General features: G+C 32.6%; 1 protein-coding gene across 1 annotated transcript in view; it reads left to right on the top strand.

The window, feature by feature from the left end:
- The window catches only part of LOC106476213 (zinc finger protein rotund-like), a 178481-nt gene that overhangs the window by 114210 nt on the left and 40200 nt on the right, over positions 1 to 24071 (top strand). The window contains exon 6 of the mRNA XM_022381216.1: positions 8824 to 8889. Coding sequence (XP_022236924.1) covers positions 8824 to 8889 — 66 coding nt within the window. The remainder of the gene's footprint in view (positions 1 to 8823; positions 8890 to 24071) is intronic.

Below are 24071 nucleotides of genomic sequence, written 5' to 3'. Positions count from 1 at the left end.
CTCACATCCTTTTAATTATGTTTGAAATTATGAACATTGCTCAACATCATGAAAATTAAACCTTATTTTCAATAAGTAATCCTGAAAAATATTTGGGGGTGCTTAACTTTTTTCCAGGTGTATATATGTGTAACATTAAACAAAACTCTTTAACTAAAACAACAGTTTTTGATTACATCACTCTTGGAATGTACATAATCATTATATGAATCCAGAGAAACTCAAAAATAATGTGTGTTGAGATTACTATTTTAATATTGACCTAAAGTTAAGGTATTTCTGCATTCTGCCAGAACACTATCTTCTCTGGCATTGAAGCATTCACCCATGTGCTTGTTATGCGTGGAGACCTGTAAAAAGGGGGGGGGGGGGTCCTGGTATTTGAGTGGTATCTAGGACACTGCAACACACCATTATGGCTTTTGAATTCCTGTAAATGAGTGGCATCCAGGGTCATTTGGCTTGTTTTATGCAGCTAGCATTAACTGAGTGTCAAATGAAATCAATGTGTGTTGTGGAATTATGTCTGGTGATGTTGTTTGGGTATAGTGCTAACAAAACCTTGGAATTATTACACTGTCTCTGTTTGATAATATAGTGTGTCTCCACATTGGACTCTGTGATCAGTGAGGGTTAGTGGGTACTGAATATTTTTCTTTTTTTTTATCGATCCTAAAAGTAAAAATATCATTGGTAAACAACCCATGGTTGAAGACTGACAACACACATTCCTGTACCTCATTTTCTGATCTTACATTTTCTTTCGGAAAAGTTTTTCAGATGTCTCAATTTTTTATTCAGAAGGGATTAGAGGGGCTCTCCAAGGTCAATTAAGAACTTAAGATTTGGGTACCTGTTAGTCAAAACATTACTACCACATGATAGTAAACTCTTGTTAAAGTTGAAATGTATTGGAGATATACCTTTTGAGGTTACTCCCAATACTATTCTGATTTTCTCAAGAGGAGTTATTATCAAGAGGAATCTCTTTAACACCACCAAGTTGGAGCTTTTTGCTGGTCTTTTCAGGCAAGAAATGTCTGCAATGATACATCTTTTCACTCATTAAAAAAAAAAAATTATCTGAGCATGCTAGAGTTTTCATTTTGTTGTCTACTACCCCCCATGTCATCCTGCACTATTAATGCAGGGTGTCTGAACTGTACAAAGATAAATTAGTTAAAACTGCATAGGTGACAAAAATAAATAATAGGTTGAACTTTTAATAAATAAAAAATAATAATAATAATTGTTCAACGTATTATTTATTTATTTTTTTTATCTGCACTGTACAGTCAGGCCATATATTTTTAACCCTCTTTATTGTTTTCACTGTTAGTGCTTTAGACAGTCAAAAACATCTTGTCATCATTTAACTTATGTTTGTTTTGCCCGGCACTGATCATGATAGCAACAAGTGCTTGTTAGATCCTCAATGCTCATGTTCCCACCTCTCATTATAGATCATGTATGAAATGGATTGAAGAGAAAGTGGTATAGTACATAAAAACTATCAAAAATATTTCATTTCTCAAGGCATGGAAGATGGTGACCCCTCTTCCAGAACAATGTAATTATAATTGAATAGAGTTGTTTAAACATTGTTTAACAACAAGTAAAAGCTTGGAATGGTCTGTTCTTTCATTAGGGGTGTGTCTGTGAGCCAGACTAGTTTTGGAGAATTCCACTCCTCATCAGTGACCATGGACACTACCATGAAATATCAGACCAAACCAAGCCTTTATAGTAGTGATGTATCGAAAAGCGAAAAGGTGTATTTAAGTGTTTGACACTCACAAAAAAGAAACCTATCATTCTATAGGTATTTGAAGAACTTGTAGCATTTTGCCACAATTTAATTCTTTGTATTGTTAGCTAACACTAGACAGCTGTAGTACATAATTGAATTCAATAAGAGCACTACCTTCTTTTTGAGTTCTCTATGACTAATTGACTATTTACTCTGTTGGAACTTAACTTGCTCTACATTGGTCTGGCAGTACAGATGCTGTTACATCTCTCTTTTTGCCTCTTTTGATCTTCTGGTTGTTTTCATCTGGATTTGACAGGAGAGGGATATTTCAACTGAATGCCATTGGCAAGGATTAAATTGGGGTGGAATGGAATTCTGTCACTTAAGGACTCAAACCATTAGCATTCCTGGTCTTCTAATTGGAAGTACAAGAAGTGCTCTGTTGTACCACACTACTACAAAGTGGATCACAAAAAGGAGTTTTGTCTCTTTAATCTTCCCAATTTAACCACTAGATGTCAAGCTATTATTATTCCTTTTTCTAAGCCTGGGAAGGATCCCAAGATATCTTCTAATTATAAACCTATTACTGAGTAATTGTCTCTGTAAAAAGTTTAGGAGAGGATGGTTAATTCCTGTTTTGTTTGGTTCCTTGAATCAAACAACCTCTTCTAACCCACTTAGTGGGGTTTCTGCAGACAACGATCCTCCATGGACCACCTGATTCAACTTGAAATATCAGTCAGGGAAGCCTTCCTCGAGAGGGAGCATCTTGTTTAAGTTTTTTTTTGTCTTTGGAAGACTCATGACATCACATGGAGGTTTGGCATCTTATCTGTTTTCCATTTATATAGGTTGCATGGCCATCTATCCATTTTTATTCATGACTTTTAACAGTAGATCTTTACAAATCCATGTGGGATTGACATTATCCCAATCTTTCACACAGGAAATTGGAGTCTTTCAGAGCTGTATTTTAAATATCACACTTTTTAGCATTAAGATCAATGCCATCACTGAACAGCTTCTTTCTACAGTTGCAAGCCTTCTATTTCAAAGTCTTTCAGATTTATTGTTAGCCATCGAATATGAGTTATATTAAGCAGCAGCTTCAAACTTCCCTCCCTTGCTTTTTTTTAGTGGAGCACAACAATTGTTTTCAGTTTTTTGTCATCAAAGACTATTTGCATACATTTTTCTACCATTTGGAACACATTCTGATTCTGAGCTCCAGCTGGGAGATGCTATAATTCCTATTATGCCTGAGACTAAATTCTTGGGACTTTGACTCTATCTGACATTTATTCCGCACATTAAGTTGGTTTGATTTAGGTGTAGTACAAAGACACTGAACATCATCCATATCCTTTCTTCTACCTCTTGGGGAGCAGAAAGGTTTTCTATGTTGATGATCTGTCATGCCCTCATTTGATCTAAGATGGACTATCAGTCTCTGGTCTATTGTTCATCCAGGGACTCTGCCTTGAAGTTGTTGGATCCTATGCATTATCAGGGGGTTTCTGCCTTTCTCCAGTCCAGAGTTTGTACTCAGTTCTATGAACCTACACTTCACCTCAGACATTTGAAACTTTCTATTCAATATCCCACCTGGCATTGTGTCTTCATGCCTCAGTAGGCTGTGCTTTTTGCAAATAGACAATGTGCTATTCCTACTTTTGGCTTTCATATCCAGGTGCAATTGTCTGTAGTGGCTCTGACATTGGATGATATTGCATAATCTGATGCTCAACCCATCCCAATATGGTTTTTTTTATCATCCCCACTTGTGATATTTTTTTGAGTAACATGAAAAGTCAGATACTTTACAAACAACTCTTGATCTGTTCTTCACTTTGTATTTTTATGGATGGTGTCAATTCAGTTCTAAAGTAATTTAACTAGCCTGTGTGGACTTTTAACAAAAAAAAGTGAATTATTTAAAGCTCTAGATACAACTGTGGTAAACAATAGTGTAATGAATTATTGTACATATGTTTGACTTGTTTTGAATATATTATTTTAAAACAAGTGGAGTTTGTGCTGTATGTTGATGAAATTTATCTCCAAAAAATCACAGACACCTGCTGCAAATCATTTGGCCTCCATGAAGCTGACATTTGGCAAGCCAGCCAGGATTATGCAGAGGTAAATGGTGGTAAAAAAAGATGTGAATGACAGCAGAAGTAGGCCTATATGCACACAACTATAGTTGTGGTAAAAATTTTGTAGAGATTACAATCATGCTATATAACCATGTCAGCTGACATTGATAAATGGGTAGAGAGAGGAGAGTGACTTGGGCAACAAAGATAAAGATCTACTAGTTTGTTAAACAACAAAAAGAACCAGAGAAGAGAGGAAGAAGAAAAACAGAGACTGCAAATAGAGAGAATAAGAACACAGATTGATAAAGTTAGTGAAAGTAAAAGTGAAGTTTGACTGCAATTTTGTCTGTTTACCCATAATGGGCAATTTCTAAAGTGAAAGTATCCCAGCTTGTATTGTAACAACAGAGATAAAGAATAATAATTTGTCTTGTCATAAGGTGTTTTAAAGTATTTTAACCAGCCTGTGTTGACTTTGACAAAAATAAGACAATTATTTAAAACTCTGGATACAGCTGTGGTAACCAACAGTTACAGTGTTGATTTTGAAATGAGTTTCACAGCATGTATTGTAACAACAGAAATAGAGAAGAATAATTCATCTTGTCATGTGGGTTCTAAAGTAAATGAATCAGCATGTGTGGACTTTTGACGAAAAATATAATTATTTAAACCTCTGTATTGTGATAATAGAGGAGGGAAGAAATAATTCATCTTGCCAGTTTAGTTCTAATGCAATTGAACCAGTCTGTGTGGACTTTTGAAGAAAAAAGAGAATTATTTAAAGCTCTAGACTCAACTGGAATTATTTAAATGTTAGTTCTCATCCAGTTCTCTTGGGCATTCAAAAAGTACTGACTTTTTTTAGCATCCCAGCCATGTTGGTATTCTAGGTAACAAGCTTGTTGACACTATGGCAGAATCAGTGGACTTCAAGCCAGTTATCAAGGCAAAGCTTTATGCCAGTTGTTAATTAATTTGGTATAAGAAATGTCACAAATTTTTTCAGATAAAGCCTAATGTTGTTGTCTAGCTATCTTTTATGTGTAGGAACCAGAGAAAGGAAATTGTCGTGGCAAGGCATCTCACTGGCAACACTTTCCTTACTAATTACATTAACAAATGACTGATCCATCAGTGAGAGCTTTGTAACACTCAAGTCACAGTTGCCCAAGTTTTACCTTAGTGCCATCACTATGATTAATAACAGCAGCATCATGTTAGACATATTTTACCTATATGTTTGACTCTGACATTAGACAATGTCATTAGCAATGGTGACACTGTCCAGATTGATAGTGTTTTTACTTTTTGGGGGAGGATATAGGTCTTTTTAATTCTGTTTAATTTAATCTAACCTTTTTTAACAAAAAATAAAATAATAATATAAATAGATAAAATAAATCATTTTTGATCTGTATTATATTTTATACTTATTTTCCAGATAAATTAAATAGTTTTGTACAGATAGACCTGATGCTTTGTGCCATAAAGCCCCAGTAAGCAAACAACTTGCCCACCTGTTGCTCTAAGCATATCATTGATAATATTTATTTAAACCTTAGACCATGTTATGAATTAATTTTTGCACTTGGCCTGAGAAGATCGTGTCCATTTCTATTGTTAAACCTTTGAACTTTATAATTATGAACTTCTGCCGTTCGTCTGAAAATGAGCTAGTCAGATTATGCTATAGAATGACTGTAAATGGCAGTGGATCTCCTGCTGGGAATTCCATCAGTCAAATTTGTTGTAAATACAATCTTTACCGAGATTTCTTCTATGTAAAAAGCCCCAGCCAGTGCTATTAGAGACTTTATCCGCTCGGGGAGACATCAGGAGGTGATGACAGGGTAGATATAAATATTATTATTTCCCACCTGTGTACATATTAATTATCTGTATAACTACTGATGTTTTTAACTGTATTAATTGTATCTATGAATGGTACAAATAAATATATATATACATATATAGTGAAATGATATATGAACCACACATAAGAAAAATGCTCTTGGTCAACTTGATATAGAACTCAGCAAAACCTGAATATCTGTCTTTAAACCATAAAAATAGTTGGTGGAATGAGAGCAAGGACAAGAGGCCAGCAAACTTGCCTTTCTAACTAGAATATTTCAATCAAAGTCTGTCTCCTGCCACTATATACAGTGTGTCTCAGGACATCTTTGACAGTGGTAACAGCTAAGCTGAAATGTAGGAATAAATTAATTGGTAATTAGCATTTAATAATTGGTGATTGTAAAGGTATTAATCATGGTAATGAACTCGAAATGCTTGCCAAATTCGACATTAACTAAACTCCAGTTAGTTTTACAGCAGGCCTTAAAATTGCTTTAACAAACATAAAAGGGGTTAAACTCTTGTTACACAAGTTTATGGTATTTTACACTTCCTAATGTGGTGCCACTGTCACGATTCTTCAAGGTATGTAGGAAAATATTTTAAATAAAAAATGACTAGTTTCTAACTAAATAATTATCTTTGGACATTCCAAATTTAATTCCTTTTAATGATGTAGGTTTTACGAGTTTGTTTATCAGCCTCAAGTACACATACACCTTGATATCTATTTTGAGTTACTTACAGTAAAATGTTTAACATTTCTGGTGTTTTAATTTAATACTATATTCAAAACTATCATATACTTCTTTTTTTTTCAAAGTTTTTATACACAAAATATAAAAATATCAAATCATGCAGTTGAGCTTGATCACCACCAAGAACAACTTATGTAAGGTCTACATTTGTTGCTGATAACAGTATAATATCTTTCATAAAAAAAATTTATACAATTGTACAAACTGTTGCTAATCCAAAAAAAAGGGTTGCATAGCAACCTCACCTGAACACTTGCTGGAAATATTTTAAAAACAACAACAACCTAATAAGTTTGATTCAATTTTAACTCTATTATCCTTGTTTATTCCACACAGATGCTTTGTTTTGTTGTAATTTGAGTTGTTAGAAATGTACTAGGAATTGATAGTGGGTTAACACTTAGTGCAGCAGATAAAGCATTTGTTTGTGATGTGAACAGTTTCATGTTCAGTGCCTGCATGCAAGAGATGCAAAAATGGAAATTACCCCCATAAAAACTTTCCCCACATGCTCATTTTACCCTGAGATAAGACCTAATGACAGGTCTTGTTTGTGAGATGGGAAAAGTCTGGTTTATCAAGTTGCTAGAAAGTGCCTTATTAGCTGTTGCTAGCAAATTAATCTTTTAGTGTAAGCAGTCGTACGACACACTAAAACTAAAATTGTCACAGCTGGAATTCTTCATTCCTTGTGATCTGTAGAATATATTTCACTTTATTTATAAAAGCAATCTTGAAAATGGTATAAAAAACCATTAGCATTTTAGAGAAGTATGCTGGACATTTTTTACATGTTTTAAATATTGCAAGTATTCAGTGGAACCTTAAATTATATTAGTTGTAAATGACAGATGTATTCTATAATTTATTTAATTTGCATGGTACTTGGTAGTGAGTGTGTAATAACCTTAACTGTGAAAGCTACCAAATCGTAAACATGTTACTTAAATTCTCTAATTTTGAAAGCTATAGACTATATTGTTTTTTGTTTAAAGATGTGTTACAAACTTTTTTTTTAACTTGCATATTAATTTGAAATTAAAATCAATCAGCAAAAGTGTTTGTTTAAAAAGCATATTGGATTCAATGTACATGTAGTAATTTAAAGCAAAAAACAAAAATCATAATTTTAAGACTTCAGAAATTATAGTTTACAAACATCATAATTTGTTTGTTACACTTTGAATAGAAAGAAAATGATGGTGATAAACCTGATGTGTAGTTTTTATGTTATTTAAGTTAATGTTCAGGATTATGAAGTGGGGATTCTGTAGCCGTTTGCTAAGTTTGTAAACTTTATTTATTAATAGTAATCTGTTATTACATCAATGACAATTGATAAACAATCATGTTGAAAGGACATTCAAATAAATTGGCAACACAACTTTCTAATATTTTGAAATAGGCCAGCTACAAATATTTTTTTATATATTTTTCTATCAAAATGTAAACATAGGTAGGTAGAATCAATACTTTCTGTTTAATGTAAAATTTAGTGTTCACATTATTATTAAACTAGTGGTTTTATGTAAAATAAATGTAGTCATACTCAGTAAAAAATATACTTAATCACTTAATTTAGTGGAACATTTTTAGATATTCTGTATGTAATATAAACATTTTGGATATCTATGCAACCATTATGTGAGTGTTATTGGGCATGTAGCCTAGTTCATTACTATGTAGAGAAACGGTATGCTAATATGCATGTGGTAAACTTAAGAACTAGTGTCAGGAATGTTCTTTTTTTTAATTTAAACCTTAATGGTAATGACTTTTGTTATATTTTTGAAAGCTGTAGGATAGTGGGACATATTGACAATAGGTTGAGATAAACTTTTAAAACCTTAAAAATAGATAAACCATATTTTTTATTATGGTGTTACTTTTGTACACTTTTCATTACAGGCTTGCACCCTATCTCAGTTATATGTACAGTACTCACGGCTCCCCACTTAGAGAGCCATGTTTTGTAAACACTGCTCATGCGTATAGAAAGACTCATCTATAACCCCTTTGAATACTGTACAACACCAAGCTTGTGTCGTACTGCTTCAATTCTACCCATTGACCAGTCATTGATTTATTTATTTTAAAATGGTGAATATCGCTTGTTGGTTCAACTTTGCTGATTGTGTATTATGAGTGTGACTTAAGCAAGATAAAATAAAGGCAACAACATTTTGCATGTTAACTCTCAGCTGTATTATAATGAACAATTGACAAAAAGGTTTCAAAGACTTAATTTCTTTGTTCTAAGAAGAGGAAACCAGTTCGCGAAGTTTAAGCAAAAAACTTGTGAATTTTAAAGACTGGTCTCTTCTTGTGTGTTGTGTACTATAAACAGCTATGGTTAGTCGAAGCCAGCATGGATGACACGAAACTTCCCAAACCATCACCACTGCTTGCTCAGGTGAGCTTTGATCTAAATCCCTGAATAAATTTTTTATCATAGCTATTCCCACAGTATCAATCAAGCATCATAATAAAAACTAATGTAGTTAAAGAAGAAATTGTGTTAAAAATAGAGTGATGTGTGTGTGAATGACTTAACTATTATGTTTAGTTGTTCACACCTAACAAATTAATTGACATAGTATAAATTTTATAAAATTTGTATTTGTCTAAACATTCACCTTTTGTTTTAACACAGCATCATTTGACTAGGTAAACAACATTATTATTGTAAAAAACAAAACAATCATTAATGTACACATATGGGTTATTTTACAGTAACAATAATGACTTACTAATGAAGTACCTATTTTTCAATTTAAAATTGATCTAATACTATAGACATTATTAGATATTCTGGTATCTTGCAGGCTTAAATGTTGTATTTGACCTTATAGTGAATCACATTTCATCATACCATACATATATATATAGAGGGGCAGAAGGGAAATTGAAAAGGCTAAGCACCTTCATGAAGGGATGCAACATTGTAAACACGTGAAGTCTAATTTATGCAGTGCTATTCTTATCTTGTTAGGAAAGCCACTCCCAGCAATATGACATGAAAGGGTGGCTGCATGCCTGGGTTTTCTGACTGTGCTTTACAAAAAGACTCATGAAAGGGTGAGGCAAATACATGTATAGTGCCAGTATAAGCAAGCTTAGATGTCATGCAGAAATAGAATATTTGGAAGCTATCAGTATATTGTTGGACAGGAATTTAACATTGTAGTAAAGTTTTAATGCTTTTTTTTTTCTAAACTTGAAAATATTCTTGTACAAATACTGTATGTGTTAGAAATAAACTTAATTTATAAAAGTATATTGTTAGTAAAGTTTAATATCAAGAAATTAGAAAAATCTCGCAACACATTCTATACCAGCCTCACATATATACAGTTTAATACATTTTTACTAAATTTTCTTTTCAAATAATCTTATTTTAAAGCTGATTCCTAGATTATTTTCTTGACTGTAGAGGGGCATAGAGTAATTCTGGAATGTTATTCAATCCAAAGACATTTAGTTATAAGACTAGTTTTAAAGAGATGTTTTCTCCAATGTTTGTGCAACACTATATTTTTAGATCTCGCTTAAGGATAAAGATTTAGATTTTTCTTTTTTTTGTATTTGTAAATTTTGTATTTCAAACTTTGCAATTAAAAATTATTATTCAGTATGATATTTGCTAATATTTTTTATGTGGTTTAAACTAGATATATTTAGAACAATAGTATTTAAACACTACTTGTTTTTGTTTTTTATTAACTGTACACACACACACACACACACACACACACACATATATATATATATATATGTGATTGCTTGTGTATATAATATATACACACACACACATATCTGTCTGTTTGTCTAGTTAGGTATAGCATTTCTTAAGATTTGAGTATTGGACATACTTTCTACTGTTTTTCATACACTATAACATATTATTGAGAAGACAGATTTTGTTGCATAAAATTGGTTAGTAGTTTATCTAATCATAGATTAAGAATTGCTTTTTTGTAAACTGCTCATAACAAGTAATTAAATAGTGCATGCATTAGCCGAGAAAGGTGAATAATACAAGCAAGAACTGTTATGTCTCTCTCTCTGTGATGATTACAATCTACAAATTAATTAGTAGCACAAAAAAGTCACATTGCAAATTGCTGTACAATACTTATATCTTTATTTAAAAAGTATTAAATAATATATGTACTTTCAGTTTTATATGAAATCTTTTCAGATATATGGACAGGGCAACATACAAGAACATGTAACTGAAGTGAGGCTTTTTCATAGAAAAATATTTAATAGACATGTAACCACCACCTTCTTAATTAGTAGATTCTCTCAGTTAATCCTCTTCAATCAATATTGTACACATTAGACTAAAACATATTAATGTGTTTATGACTGTAGGGGGATGAGCAAAGAAGAGAGCTCTGATGTTAATTTATCGAAGAAATGTTTTTCAGTGATGTATTGGCTCCAGTTTCATATAAGCAATTTTCTCACCATCATGTAGTTGTAGGAGTTGTAATGCAATTTTACATTTTTAACACATTTTTGATGAATTACATACACTAAGTTGGAAAAAAAAACCCAGTAAACATTAACTTCATATCTCAAAAACATAAAAAGCAAATTTTAATGAAAGTACTTGAGATGTTGATCTATTTAAAGTTAATATTTATACAGAAAAGGAGTCCACATATCAAAATATTTGCAAATACTGGTTATAACATCAACTTTTTTGTAATGTGAGGTTATATGTTTCTTATACAGTACATGTATACTACTTTTGTGCAACACTTGTAAAATTGAAAAAAAAAAAGTGTACTGTCAGTAATAATTTTCAAAATCTTATATTGTATTGACATTGTTCTAGAAAAAAATTGTTTTGATTGGGCATTTATGTAACAGTTTTCTGACACATGAACAAAACTGAAACAGCTTTAAAAAAGAAGCCAGATTTACTTAAGGTTTACTGCATGCAAGAAATATATACATGTATATATGTGTGTGTCTACATAATATATATACACACACGTGAGTATGCAGTTTAAAGAACAGTGGACCTTTCCTACCTGCTAAATCTGTTACATACCAGGAAATTGACCAAATCACTGTGTGAGCAAACTCATAACAGGATCTTTTTTTTAACTGGGAAATTTATCAAGTTTGTTGATTTATTTACACTGTAGTCAGACTGTAGTTATTTTTAGATTGTTCTGGGTTGAATAATGAACACTTTGAAACAGGTGCAACCACCACACCAGGATGATCAACTTGGGGATTCCCCAAATATTTTTGTATTTATGTAGGTCTTTCTTCCTTGTTCACTTAATAGTATTCTTAAGCTGAGCTTGTATTGTGAACTAAATACACACATGACGTGTGTTTCAGTTGGAGTTTTTTGTTTGTTGTTGACCCTGTTTGTTATATTGCAGGTCTTGCACGTGGTTATAGGTCTAGTATGAATGTTGAATTCTTCATATACAAAGGGTATACCTAACTTTAACCCGTTATTTTTTATTGTACGTTTCCATGTCATACATATATATGTGGCACCTTTTCCACTTCTGTTTGTGAATGTGTGTTAGTATTATTAATAAAAAAATCAGTATTGTTAATGTCATATTTCGTTATCTGTTACCTGATATTAGGTTGTAATCAGAGATGACAACTGTGTTAGTAATTGGAAGCTTTGATCGTACTCATTATAATTACAGCCTTATGAATAGGATTTTTAGCATGTGTTATTTAATGTACATGTATGTTAGTTATGATGGTTTTGTTTTTATTGATTTTGATACAAATCAACCAAGAATCATATGTATTTTGATAGAGCTTATGAAACCATGGTTCTTAATCTTTACCTTTTTAACTATGCCTGTATAACATGAGCTGTTACTTTTAACAGAAAATATTTATCAAAGGTATGATTATTTATTGCAGTGGTTCCCAATTTGTCCACAGGGAGATTTAAGATAGTGGAGAAAAAAATGTGTTTTGAAACATAACAATGAAACTATATGGTTTTGCAACTTAATTTAAAAGTTAATACTGTACAAAGTGGTTTGTGAAATGTTGGGAGCGAAACTAGCTGGTTCTGAATTGGAAAAAAGTAGGGAACCATTGTTTTACTGTATTACATTTCTCAATTAATTATACCTAATTAATTTTTCAAATATAAATAGTTGAAAATGAACACATTCATTCACAAAACATTGTCTGATCACTTGTTTGAGCCTTTGGATGGATCACTGTCTTTGATCATTAACTTAAGGAAGGAGTGATTCAGTTACACATTTCTCTTAAGTAGGAGCTATGTTTAATATGCTATAGTTGTATTAACACAGTAGCCTTCTTTACAGATAGCACAATGTCTGACAAATAAACCAGGATGTTTTGTAATGGAAAAAATATAACTTGAATTATTGTATATATAAATATATATATATGTATAAAACACCATGTCTTTGACTCTTACAAATGCATTTGAATAATAGCAGAAATCTAAAGCATATGTAAACTTTGGGAAAATTGAAAAATATAGTTTAGAATTTTATATAACTCCAATTAAAATATATATCTATTTTCACTCAGTGCCCATTTTATAAAGTAATATTTAAGTGTTTAAGAATGGAGTTAGTAAACAGATTACTGTTACAAGTATTTATTTATAAATGGTTATTTAAGTTTAAAATAAAGGCATTTTTGAATAGACAAAACTAGTTTTAATACATTCTTCGTTTAATTTTATTGAAACAGAAATAGGTACTCCAAATACTTAGTTTTATGTATCTGTAATTGAAAAAGTGTTAATAAATCTAGAATGTGTGCTTAAATGTCATGGAAGTTTGCAAATGAAATCACGGTACCACGTTATCCACTTTCCGTTAGTTTTATTAGAACAGTCATAATTCAGAGGCTAAGATTGTTTTATGTATCTTTTATTTTCGTTTTACTTCCTTTTGCTATATTGTGTCGTGGACAGGTTATTAGTGTGCTCGACTCGTAAATATTCACAATCTGTGGGTCGCGAAATCGAAACCTGGCGCCGAACATGTACGCCCTTTCAATGGTGAGGCGTTATAATATCACGGTCAATCCAACTATTTGTTAATAAAGTGTAGCCCCACAGTTGCTGCTAGCTGGTTGCTTACCCTGTGGTCGCCAGTTAAAAGTTAGGAAAGGCGACTTATAGCCTTAGTAAATTTGCCGGAAACAAACAAATCTTGCTGTACAAGTTTTTTTCTTTTCGTTCTTTTTGAATTCTAAATTTTCACATTTTTCATTAATTATACATGTCATAAAACATTTTTATTAGGCCTATTGTATTCTTTTACCACCACATTACTTATTTAGTTCCTTTTAGTTTTTGAAAGAAGAAGTGTGTATTTCAACGACACTATGTCTAATAATCTTTGCCGATGACGCCTTTTACATAATACAATGCTCATAAGGCCGGTTGACAGCAGTAGTTATCTGAACAATTCTCATATATCATTTTTGCAACAACAGTAGTTATGGTGTAAGGGCCATTTTTTAAGTCTACGAAATACATTTATAAATAATTATGTCATAAGACATTATTGTTGGGTATATTATATTTTAAGTACTACATTCCTTATTCAGTACTTTGGGGTTTTTCAAGAATATTAATGCATAATATTACAAGATAATTAAAAATTGTTAATTTAAAAAGGGGAATAGGGATCGTTAATAAAGTACAGAAATATGTTGACTCAAAATACAAAGATTATATTTTCAAGCCTACAATTAAGGACTCACTTAAAAAAAGTAAACAAACTACGCTGGAAATAGTGTCTACGTTATTTTCTCAAACTAAAAATTCCTATTTTACTTTCATGTCTACAGTACTTATCAATTTTACTGGAATCAAAATAGGGACTTGTAGCTTGAGAAAATAATATACATACTATTTTCAGCCTAGTTTGTTTACTTTTTTTTTAAGTCCGAAGTTGCATTTTGATTCAAGTTGTTTCGGTGCTTTTCTGACGATCCCCAATTCTCCTTTTTAAACTGGCAATTTTTAATTATCTTGTTTCTTAAGTTTGATTTTTTATGTTCATTTATGGAGAATAAACTTTAAGCTATATATGTGCATAAGCATTCAGTTGAATGTTACGTGTTTTTCAACAGTTTGCTACTGCATTGGTTTTTTCCCGCCCAACCATTATTAACTGAGCCAGGTGGTTTTGTGTAAACACGCGTTTTAACAAGCGAAATATGAAAATCAGTAGAATAAATCACCACTCACAAGAGAAGATAAATCTGCTATCCCAATCTTTACTTTTAGGAAATTCACTGAAATAGTCGTAGAAACAAAGTGCAAGAGGGAAATCTAGAAATGATGAATCCTAAATGTGACAGTTTCCAATTAATGCGCATTATTATAACACCTGATTTTTTTTTTTCAATGGCGGAAAATGAAGGACTTAGAGAAATCCCTCAGGACGAAAAACCAAGGTGCTTGAATTAATTTTAAAACTACCCTATGACATACTCAATACTGGAGACACATTGTTACTCTAATAAAAGGAAGCTTTCCGTTTCCAACTAGTATAAAGGTGCTTAAATAGCTTCTACATTTCTGCGATGCTTGAATGGCTTCGAATACATTATGTTGGTAGCGAAGAACAACTTAGAAAATCTTAGACAGTAAAAATCTCGACTTTCAAGAATCAACTTTAAAATAGCCCTACAACCTTCGCAGGAGTTTGTTTAGTAGCTGTAGATAGATTTTGGCGCAGTATACATGTAGGTGTTTTTGCTGTAGGCTTCGGTGTTTGAATGGCTTTGAGAGAAACTTAGCCAATAGCGATGAAAAAACTGATAAAATCTCTTCCTCTCTTTCAAGAATCAACATAAAAATAGTTCTATGTCCTGTACAAGAGTTGTTTTAGTAGGTTTGCCGAGGTTTGGATAAAATATTTATAACCGGTTTTTTGTAGGCTTGTGGAACATTAATAATAATGACATGAAGAACAAATGGATGAATTTTTGTCTAACAATCGGAAAATAAACTTTTTGCTATTATCAATATTTTAGCAGCCTTAGCCATTGAGATAGAAGGTCTTGAGTGTTGATTCAAAAACAAGTCTGTTTTTAAGATGGTTTTTGCCCGTATGTTTGTATTAGAATTTCCGTGAAATTCGTGGGCGAACTCTATTATGAATAACTATCATGGTTTATGATTTCAACCATACTATGTTCGCAGTATCCATTATTATTATTTTCAGGTTGAAATCATTACCAGTAGTTTTACGAAAGGGCCTTATCACTGTAGTCTTTGTGTTTTTATTTCAATATAAAAGAGTGATATTCACAGTAGCAAAACTCTGACACCCTTTTTTTAGATTTTTTTTTTCAAAATCTGGTGTTGAAAGTTTTATTTTTTTATTTCAGAAGTTTTCAGTTTTATAAAACTTTATGGGGCAGTGGAAGTTTGGCTGCTGCACTATTTATTGTATTAGATAAACAAAAAAAGGTGTTAAGTTACTTTGATATGTTTGCTGTAGCGTAATTCCATAAAATTGCCCCTTTTCATTTTGTTACTACCAAAAATATAAATAAACTACTGTGCTTGTATTAGACCAAAAATTCAATTCATTTTATTTAAATAGCACTTGTCCTCAACTATACATTCAGTGGAACTTTGTAATATAAATATATGAATGACAAGACATTGGTAAAACAATGAGCATGACTACACAACCAGGCCCTTGAAAGAACTCTTGACCTTTCTACATTTTTACAAGGTTTATCCATCACCATGACCAAAAAAAAGATATAATTATCAAGTTATTACCTCATAAGTTCGTTTTTCTTCTTTTTATGCATCTTCTGCTGTACAATTAAAGTCGAGAGAACTTTAGGAAGAAATACCTCTATATCCTTAAAGTATAGCTGAGTTCATTGATCTTTTTGTATTTTTTTAATTTGTTTTTGTAGAGACCTACCTATACATCATATTGAGGTTTTTCAGTTTATTAAATTTTTTTAAGTACGTACACTTGTCAAAAACTGAGTACATCCTGCAGAAAATCGGTATATAACTAACTTTGTGAAATCTTTGCCACAAAATATGATTAATCACCTTCCACCTCATAGACCACATGACTTCAGTAATCGGCTTACACAGCCCTTAGCCGCGTTATAGAGAAAACTCTTAATAGTTGGGCTTCCCCAAGTGAAGGAGCTATGGAAATATATCTGTAAAGCTATACCTTTTTTATTTTCATAATAATTCATCTCGTATACTTTACAAGAACAAGTTAAGTGGAAATATTCAGAGTTTTATCATGATTTTTTCTTTGTGTGGAAAATTGGGCTGAATAAAAGCATTTCCTACTAACCCCAAGTTCTTGCAAATACATGACTAGTTTCTTTACAGTGGTTCAAGTCCCTTGCACATTTTTTTTTTCAACTGTTGGTTTTTAAATTAGTTCAGTATAATCCATCATCTGATGAAAGTCGGGCTTAAACATGCTTGTGAAAGTTTCCAAAAACTGTATGCTGGCTGAAAACGAAGGACTTATACCATAAACAAAGGCTACATATGTGTATGTTTAACTGGAAGTTTGATACACATACAAATCTTTGTTTTCTAGCTGGACGAGTTACTTTACAATATGATGAAAGTAAAGATTTGAAAGGAATAACTTTATATCATTAGAATATGCAGATGAAAAAGTAAAAATTATATATATATATATTGCTTACATAAATACATACCTGTGTTTAGATTAATTTATTTATTTCATTAATTCTAGTGCGGGTGTACATGCTGTACATAAACGTGGCCGCAGTGTTATATTGTTTCCTATCAATAATTTGCCAAGTTAGTATGACAAACTTCTTTGGTAGAACAGAACGTTTGAAATAGATCATTTTGTTGTTTTTATTGACTGTAGACACGTTTGATCTTCACCTGATGTGTAACGCACAAAGAACCGGTTGAAGCCATAAATAGGGGGGTAGAAGACAAAGGGGGCAGATTTGAAGCGTGGTAGATTGCCTAGCTTTGGGCTAAATTATTCCAGACTAGGAGAATGATTTAAAAAATAGTTTTATGTAACATGTTTCTTCATACTTTTGACTTTACCACATTTTTTTTTCTTTATTGTAACACTTGAAAAGTGCGGGTTTAAAATTCTAAGTGAGGTAGCTGAGTTATGATAATTACATCTACTTCTGTCTCCCCACATCAAACTACGACATTACTTAAACTCCAGGTGTATTTTTATTCTTTCTGTTTTCAAAATTATTCTAGCTCGCTGCCGATCTTGACGCCGTACAAAATCGGCCATCTCTGATGTGTAAGATTGTAATTCAGTCCTTGTGGTAGAGATAGGTTGGTTGTGTTTACTTGGTAAAACATATGAAAGAAAGCAGAGAATAGAAATTTTTAGTTTCCTAGAAAAAACACTAATCATCATCACTAATGTTTCTTTAAAACAAGTGAGTAAATTAGAAGATTTGGTATTAAAACAATGATGATTGAAGTTGAACAAAACGAGAGAGAGGGATTCAAGCCAGACCTATTTACTCGCTTTCTCGCGGCATCTCCCAATTCCTTCGTTCGGCCGTGCTTTCGTTTTAATCCACTAGAGAATCAGCCAAGGAGTCCGGCAAATATACTGTCTAGTAACACTCACCAATCGGTAAGTACATAGAAATTATGCTTACTGTTGAATTTTGTAGGTCTTAGATGTATAACTAAAGAAGTCACTAAAACCGCTCGTTACAGGAATATTTAAAAACTGCGGGGATGTCAGAAAGCTAGCCAGATAAATATATTTAGTAACTAGTCTGTTATCAGTTTGTCATAAACATTATTAATATTAGTGTGTTAATTTAAGATGAAGAGTTATCAAAACCTGAGTAATTGTAAAATATGTTTTTATTTTTAGGTTTCAACTTTTGGTGTATAAAAGTTTATAAATATGGTCACATGAAGTCAGGTCAGGTCGTGCAAAGCGTGTGTTAAGTCTATGGGTAAAATTTAGAACTATGAAAATGACAGAAGCCAGCAGCGTAAGATTTATTAGGTAGAAAATATTCAGCAAACACTGCATCAAAACGTGAACTTAATTACAGTAAACTATTATTAGCTATAAACAAAGGTAAATATGATTTGACCTTGCTACGTCAACGATGGAGGAAGGAAGATTTTGTTCATTGGGGGAATCAGCCTATAGGCTATAGCGCTCTATGCTGTTAAACATAAAGTTAAGCAGTGGGCTGTGTTCTACACACCTGATTTTTAGCGTTAGAAGTCTAACTTCCACTGAACCACCGGCCGTGGGGGCTCCAGTGGAATAATTAACATGTATAATAACAACGTAGCTTTCTTTCCAAAGAGTTCTCTAATCTCATCATCTTTACAAAAAATAAAAAAATGAAGTATTTGTAATTTTTATCATTATAGTTAGTTGTCATAATTTTCCAAATTTGGGATTTTTTGTACCTTTAGTACTTTTTTGTATATTTATATGTGATGCTGATAATTTATATTATGTAAAAAAAAAGTTTTTAAAATATTTAAGTAAGGTTTTGAGAACTGTATATGGATCGTTGTTTAAATGTTATAGGACTATGGGTATCAACAAAGGAGGAAGGGGGCACTTATTCCCCCTGGATTATCAATTTTGCATTTTTTTAGTCATAGCTTTCATATCATTTTGTCATTTTATCCCTCTTTATAATATATCCTGCAGATGCCAATGTAATCAACTATTTAAGTCTAATTAGTAATTAGTTTCTGAATATCTTAACAATAAAAATATACAGACAAACGATATAGACTGCTCAGTTTCCAGAATGAACAAGATTTTTAATGCAGAAGGTGCTACAACCACCTTGGCAATGAATACTCTGAACAATTGATAAAGAAGAAATTTCCACACATAAACCTATATTTCTTCAGTTCATGGCAGTACACAGATTTAATCTCTGAGCAAAAGTAGGGTCTGATAAATGGAGTTCCAACAAGTATGAGGTAACACAGTAATGGGTCTTTACACTTTGAAACTCCAATTTGCATCTTAAAAGGATTAAAACACAGAAATGTAAGAAAGTACAATCTTTAATACCAAAATACAGAAAAATAAAACTCCACTGAAACAAAACAATAACAAATGTCTTTAACAAGTTTGCTGGACTGGCAGGAGAGAGAGAGATGAAGTGAAACCTAACCAAACTCTCTCTTACCAGTTGTATGGTAAGGTAAATCTACAATGCTAGAATATTTAATTAAAACCCAAGTTAGAAAATAATATAGTTTTGTACTGTGAATTGCAGCAAAATCTAAAATGAAAACAATGTTCAAATTATAATTAAAATCTATGCTGTCTCTTACCAAAAAGATATAGCAAAGCTCAAGTCAGAAGGTAACTAAAATCTGCCTAACAAGGGTAGAACTTGTTTTCTTAATAATACAGTAAAATCACATAATTTCACAGGTCACTCATCAACCATATGACCTCCATCCATTACAACTCAAGTGGAAGGGTGTCACAGTCCTGAGCCATTACCTGATTTGCTAAAAGAAAAGACCTTGCAAGAAAACACAATTAATTGCCATTCATTGAACTAAGTTTTAGGCAGAACTACAACCAGGAACATTTAGATGCATTTAATTGAAAAACGTTTTGTGTTTAAACTGAACTGAGAGAAAAGCAGAAATTTTGAAAAATGTACATATTGATAAGGGAGGTAGCAAACACATAATACTGTTGTATATCACAATTTACTTCCAGGCCAAACTGGCCATCCCTAACTCAAAAACTACATGAAAAGGATGTTGCTGAATAGAGTGGGTTGCTTGTCCTTACTGCAGTAAAACCATTTATATAACCACATGAACATGTAGTATGGCAAAAACAATAAAATAAAATGGTTACACAGCTTGAGAGGGTAGTTTAACAGACTATGCATGGCAAAGTCAAAGTAAAGAAAATTAATTAGAAAAATACCCTTAAACTTGGAAAACCTTCCAAAATGGATAACCATACATCAAGTTAATATCAGAAATAACCCTTTAATGAATAAAACATACAAAAAACAAACAAACTGTATCTATACACAAAACATTTTTAAATAATCATTGAACATCGTTACAATATGAGAAAAACAACAACTATACTTAAACACAATACTCTATTTAAAACTTGTGTATACATAGGTCACCAGCAATACTGTCCTTAGACACAATACTCTATTTAAAACTTGTGTATACATAGGTCACCAGCAATACTGTCCTTAAACACAATACTCTATTTAAAACTTGTGTATACACAGGTCACCAGCAATACTGCCCTTAAACACAATACTCTATTTAAAACTTGTGTATACATAGGTCACCAGCAATACTGCCCTTAAACACAATACTATATTTAAAACTTGTGTATACACAAGTCACCAGCAATACTGCCCTTAAACACAATACTCTATTTAAAACTTGTGTATACATAGGTCACCAGCAATACTGTTCTTAAACACAATACTCTATTTAAAACTTGTGTATACATAGGTCACCAGCAATACTGTCCTTTGCAAACCATAACAAAATAATAACGTTTAAAACTACATTACATGAAAAAATAAGCCACACATAAATTCAAATTGGTACATACACATGTACGCCTGAAAGAAAAGACATGTACAAGCCACCAAAAACATATAACATGAAATACTATTGATAAAACTTTGCATACACATGTATAATACCTAAAGATGAGAAAATCCCTAACACCAAGTCTACTATCTAACTAAAAATCAAATACCCTTTAACATTCATCATAAAATATACATATATACACACTGTTCGCACAGATAAGTGAAGTAAATGCACACAAAAATCATTAAAGATATATGTATATGCACAATCCATGTTCACAATAAAGAAATGCATCTGAATACTGCAATTTTATAACTCCTGTCTCTGGCCTAAGAAGTAAGTTTGGCAGCTTGATGTTTAAATGACAGATCTTTTAAGAATGAGTGTAAGCTAATATAAATGGTGTTACAACCACTAAAGTATTTGTTGTGTCTCATCGGGACTGTACATATGTTAGTAGCTTCTGACAGACCACCTTGGGCTTATGCATCATTACAGTTGTAGCCAACTCAAGTTACTCTCATAAACTATGCATCTGCTTTTATGGTTTGGTAACCTACCATCACTTGCAAGTAGTGAAAGTCAACAGTGCACTATTGGCCTCAAGGAATAAATAATTAGTGGCAGAATCTAGCTGAACTAAACTATTCATCTGAAAGTTGTTTTTTTTGCCAGAATTAATATTCATCCTATTCCTACCATTTGTAACAGTTCTATAAACAACTTCACCTAAATAAATGGGTATTTACTCTCCAGAATGACTACCAAGCTGTGGACCATTGGGACACAGTATCACTTACAACAAGTTGATCCATTTGTGTTGGGTGGCATCATAGAAAAGTAAATATAGGTAACCTTAATGGAATAAGATCTTTTACATTGAAATTCACAGTCACCTAGTCCACTTCGTGTGTCAGTAAAGAACACAACTACCTTACTGCACATGGAAGGGTTACACACAGTTAAGTGTATATGTGACAGTTTCTTTTTAGCACTTTGTGAAATGCCAGTTCACAATATAAAATCACTTGATTTTTTTTTACCAAACTGTTATAATCAAGTGGTAATTATCCAAAGTAATATAACATCATACTTCACAAATTTGATTGCTTGTAATGCAATTTACTTTCAGTCAGTAATCTCTCAACTACATTATCTTCCTAGCTGTGATGATTGGGTGGCCATGAAGAAATATCACCAACATGTTTTGTTAGAGTAAACCACTTGCTAGCTTGTAGAGGAAGAATCACAATAACCTTTCAGTCACTGGTTTCTAGACCAAGTGATTATTCTAACTTGAGTGTTAACCATGTGATCAAGAGGTCATCATTGGCATCTCTTGGCCAACTGTTGCAGCTGCCCTATCTCACCAACTACTTGGTTGGAGTTATTCTTGTACAATATCAGAAACCCTACATTGTTGAATGTAAGCTCCTGATCCAAAAGTCAGGAAAGGATGGGCTTCAGGCATGGCTTATCTATAAGTCTTGCTGAACCCTAGACTGCCCCATTTGGTGGTCTTGTGGATTTGCCTTCTGTCTCAGGAATGGTCTTTGCTATCCCACAGATCATCACTGTTTCCTGCAAGTGCCCACCATCTCAACTCCTGGTGAAACAACTCGCATTGGTGGCTGTCATCTACCAATTGCACCTAACTCTCAGCTCATATGGGGTGCCTTTCATCATAGAAAACTCTCCTCCATTCCACCAATTGTCACTGGCCTCTTATGTGAGTGCCTACCATCTCACCAGCTAAAGAAATGGCTTTGTTGGTGGCTTTCATTCAACAGTAGCACCTCGTGTATGGTTGCTGATTTGGTGACAGGTTGCCTATCTCCAACAGCCTCTTCTGCCAGTATGTATTAGCAAAACAATTTGTAGGTGGCATAAACCAGTGCTATTGCTCCATTTCTTTCATTGGCAAGTACCTTGGGGTCATAACAGACCAATCCCTTAGTCTTGGACATCCTAGACTGCATGCCACACCAATAATCTTCAATCACCTGGATTCTGATCATGCTGAGTCTCAACTTTAGGGAGAGAACTTTATTAAACCTTCTTGGTACACCAGATGACACTCATTATCTTGAACTGTGCTGTTAACAGAATGATGACCTTTAGGTGTCTTCACAGCTTTAGTAAAATCCTGTGTCTAAGAGAAGACTTCTTACAGACCCTACCAGTCTTCCTGCAGACTGCCCTACCTTGAAAAGTGACTGAACGTTTTTCCAGTTTACATCCTTCACCAAGTAGAAAAAGCTATTTCTTTGTTTGCTTAGGTACTTGTTGTATTTGCTGGAGTACAAAACGTCTAGTTTAACACCCAATCACAAAGCACAAATCTGTCACAATGATATCTGTGGTCATTGCACCAAAATTTCTCCTTCCCTAATACTCTATTGTCTACTCCAATAAACACATTTACTGCAGAGAAAGAGCAGAGTCTGCTAACTGAAAGTTTGATGGATATCAAGTAATGTACTATGGACCTCCAACTGAGTTTGTTTTAAAGTAAGAGTAAAAATGGAAAAATGTCAAACTACAATCTCTAACATAAAAAAGAGACAAATACAATACACTAAAACAAAAGGAGAGGAAGTGTGTTGGACTAGCTCACTAAGGTTTCAATTTATCTCTAGCATCAGATCAGTCCGTGCCCTCCTGTTAGGTAAATCTATTTAAGTAAAACCCAAGTTAAAATATAAAATAAAGTATTATACTGCGACTTGCAGCATGATCTAAAATGAAAACAAAATTAAAGTTGTAGGGAAATTGTGCTGTCTCTTACCAACAAGAGTTATAATAAATGTCAAGTTATAAAGTTATTAAAATATCTTAAAGTAGTTGAGGCTGGCTACTAATACTAGAAATACAGTAGCATCACACAAAGCTGGGTCGCACTCATCAACCAAGTGAATTTTATCCATTACGACTCAAGTGCAAGGTCGTGGCAGCCCAAGGCTATTATCCAATTTTTCCACTAAAAA

Source organism: Limulus polyphemus, unplaced genomic scaffold (genome assembly GCF_000517525.1).
Source record: "Limulus polyphemus unplaced genomic scaffold, Limulus_polyphemus-2.1.2 Scaffold153, whole genome shotgun sequence".
NCBI classification, from domain to species: domain Eukaryota; kingdom Metazoa; phylum Arthropoda; class Merostomata; order Xiphosura; family Limulidae; genus Limulus; species Limulus polyphemus.
The sequence above is the reverse complement of the archived record's forward strand: the minus strand, read 5'-3'. Positions and strand labels throughout refer to the sequence as shown.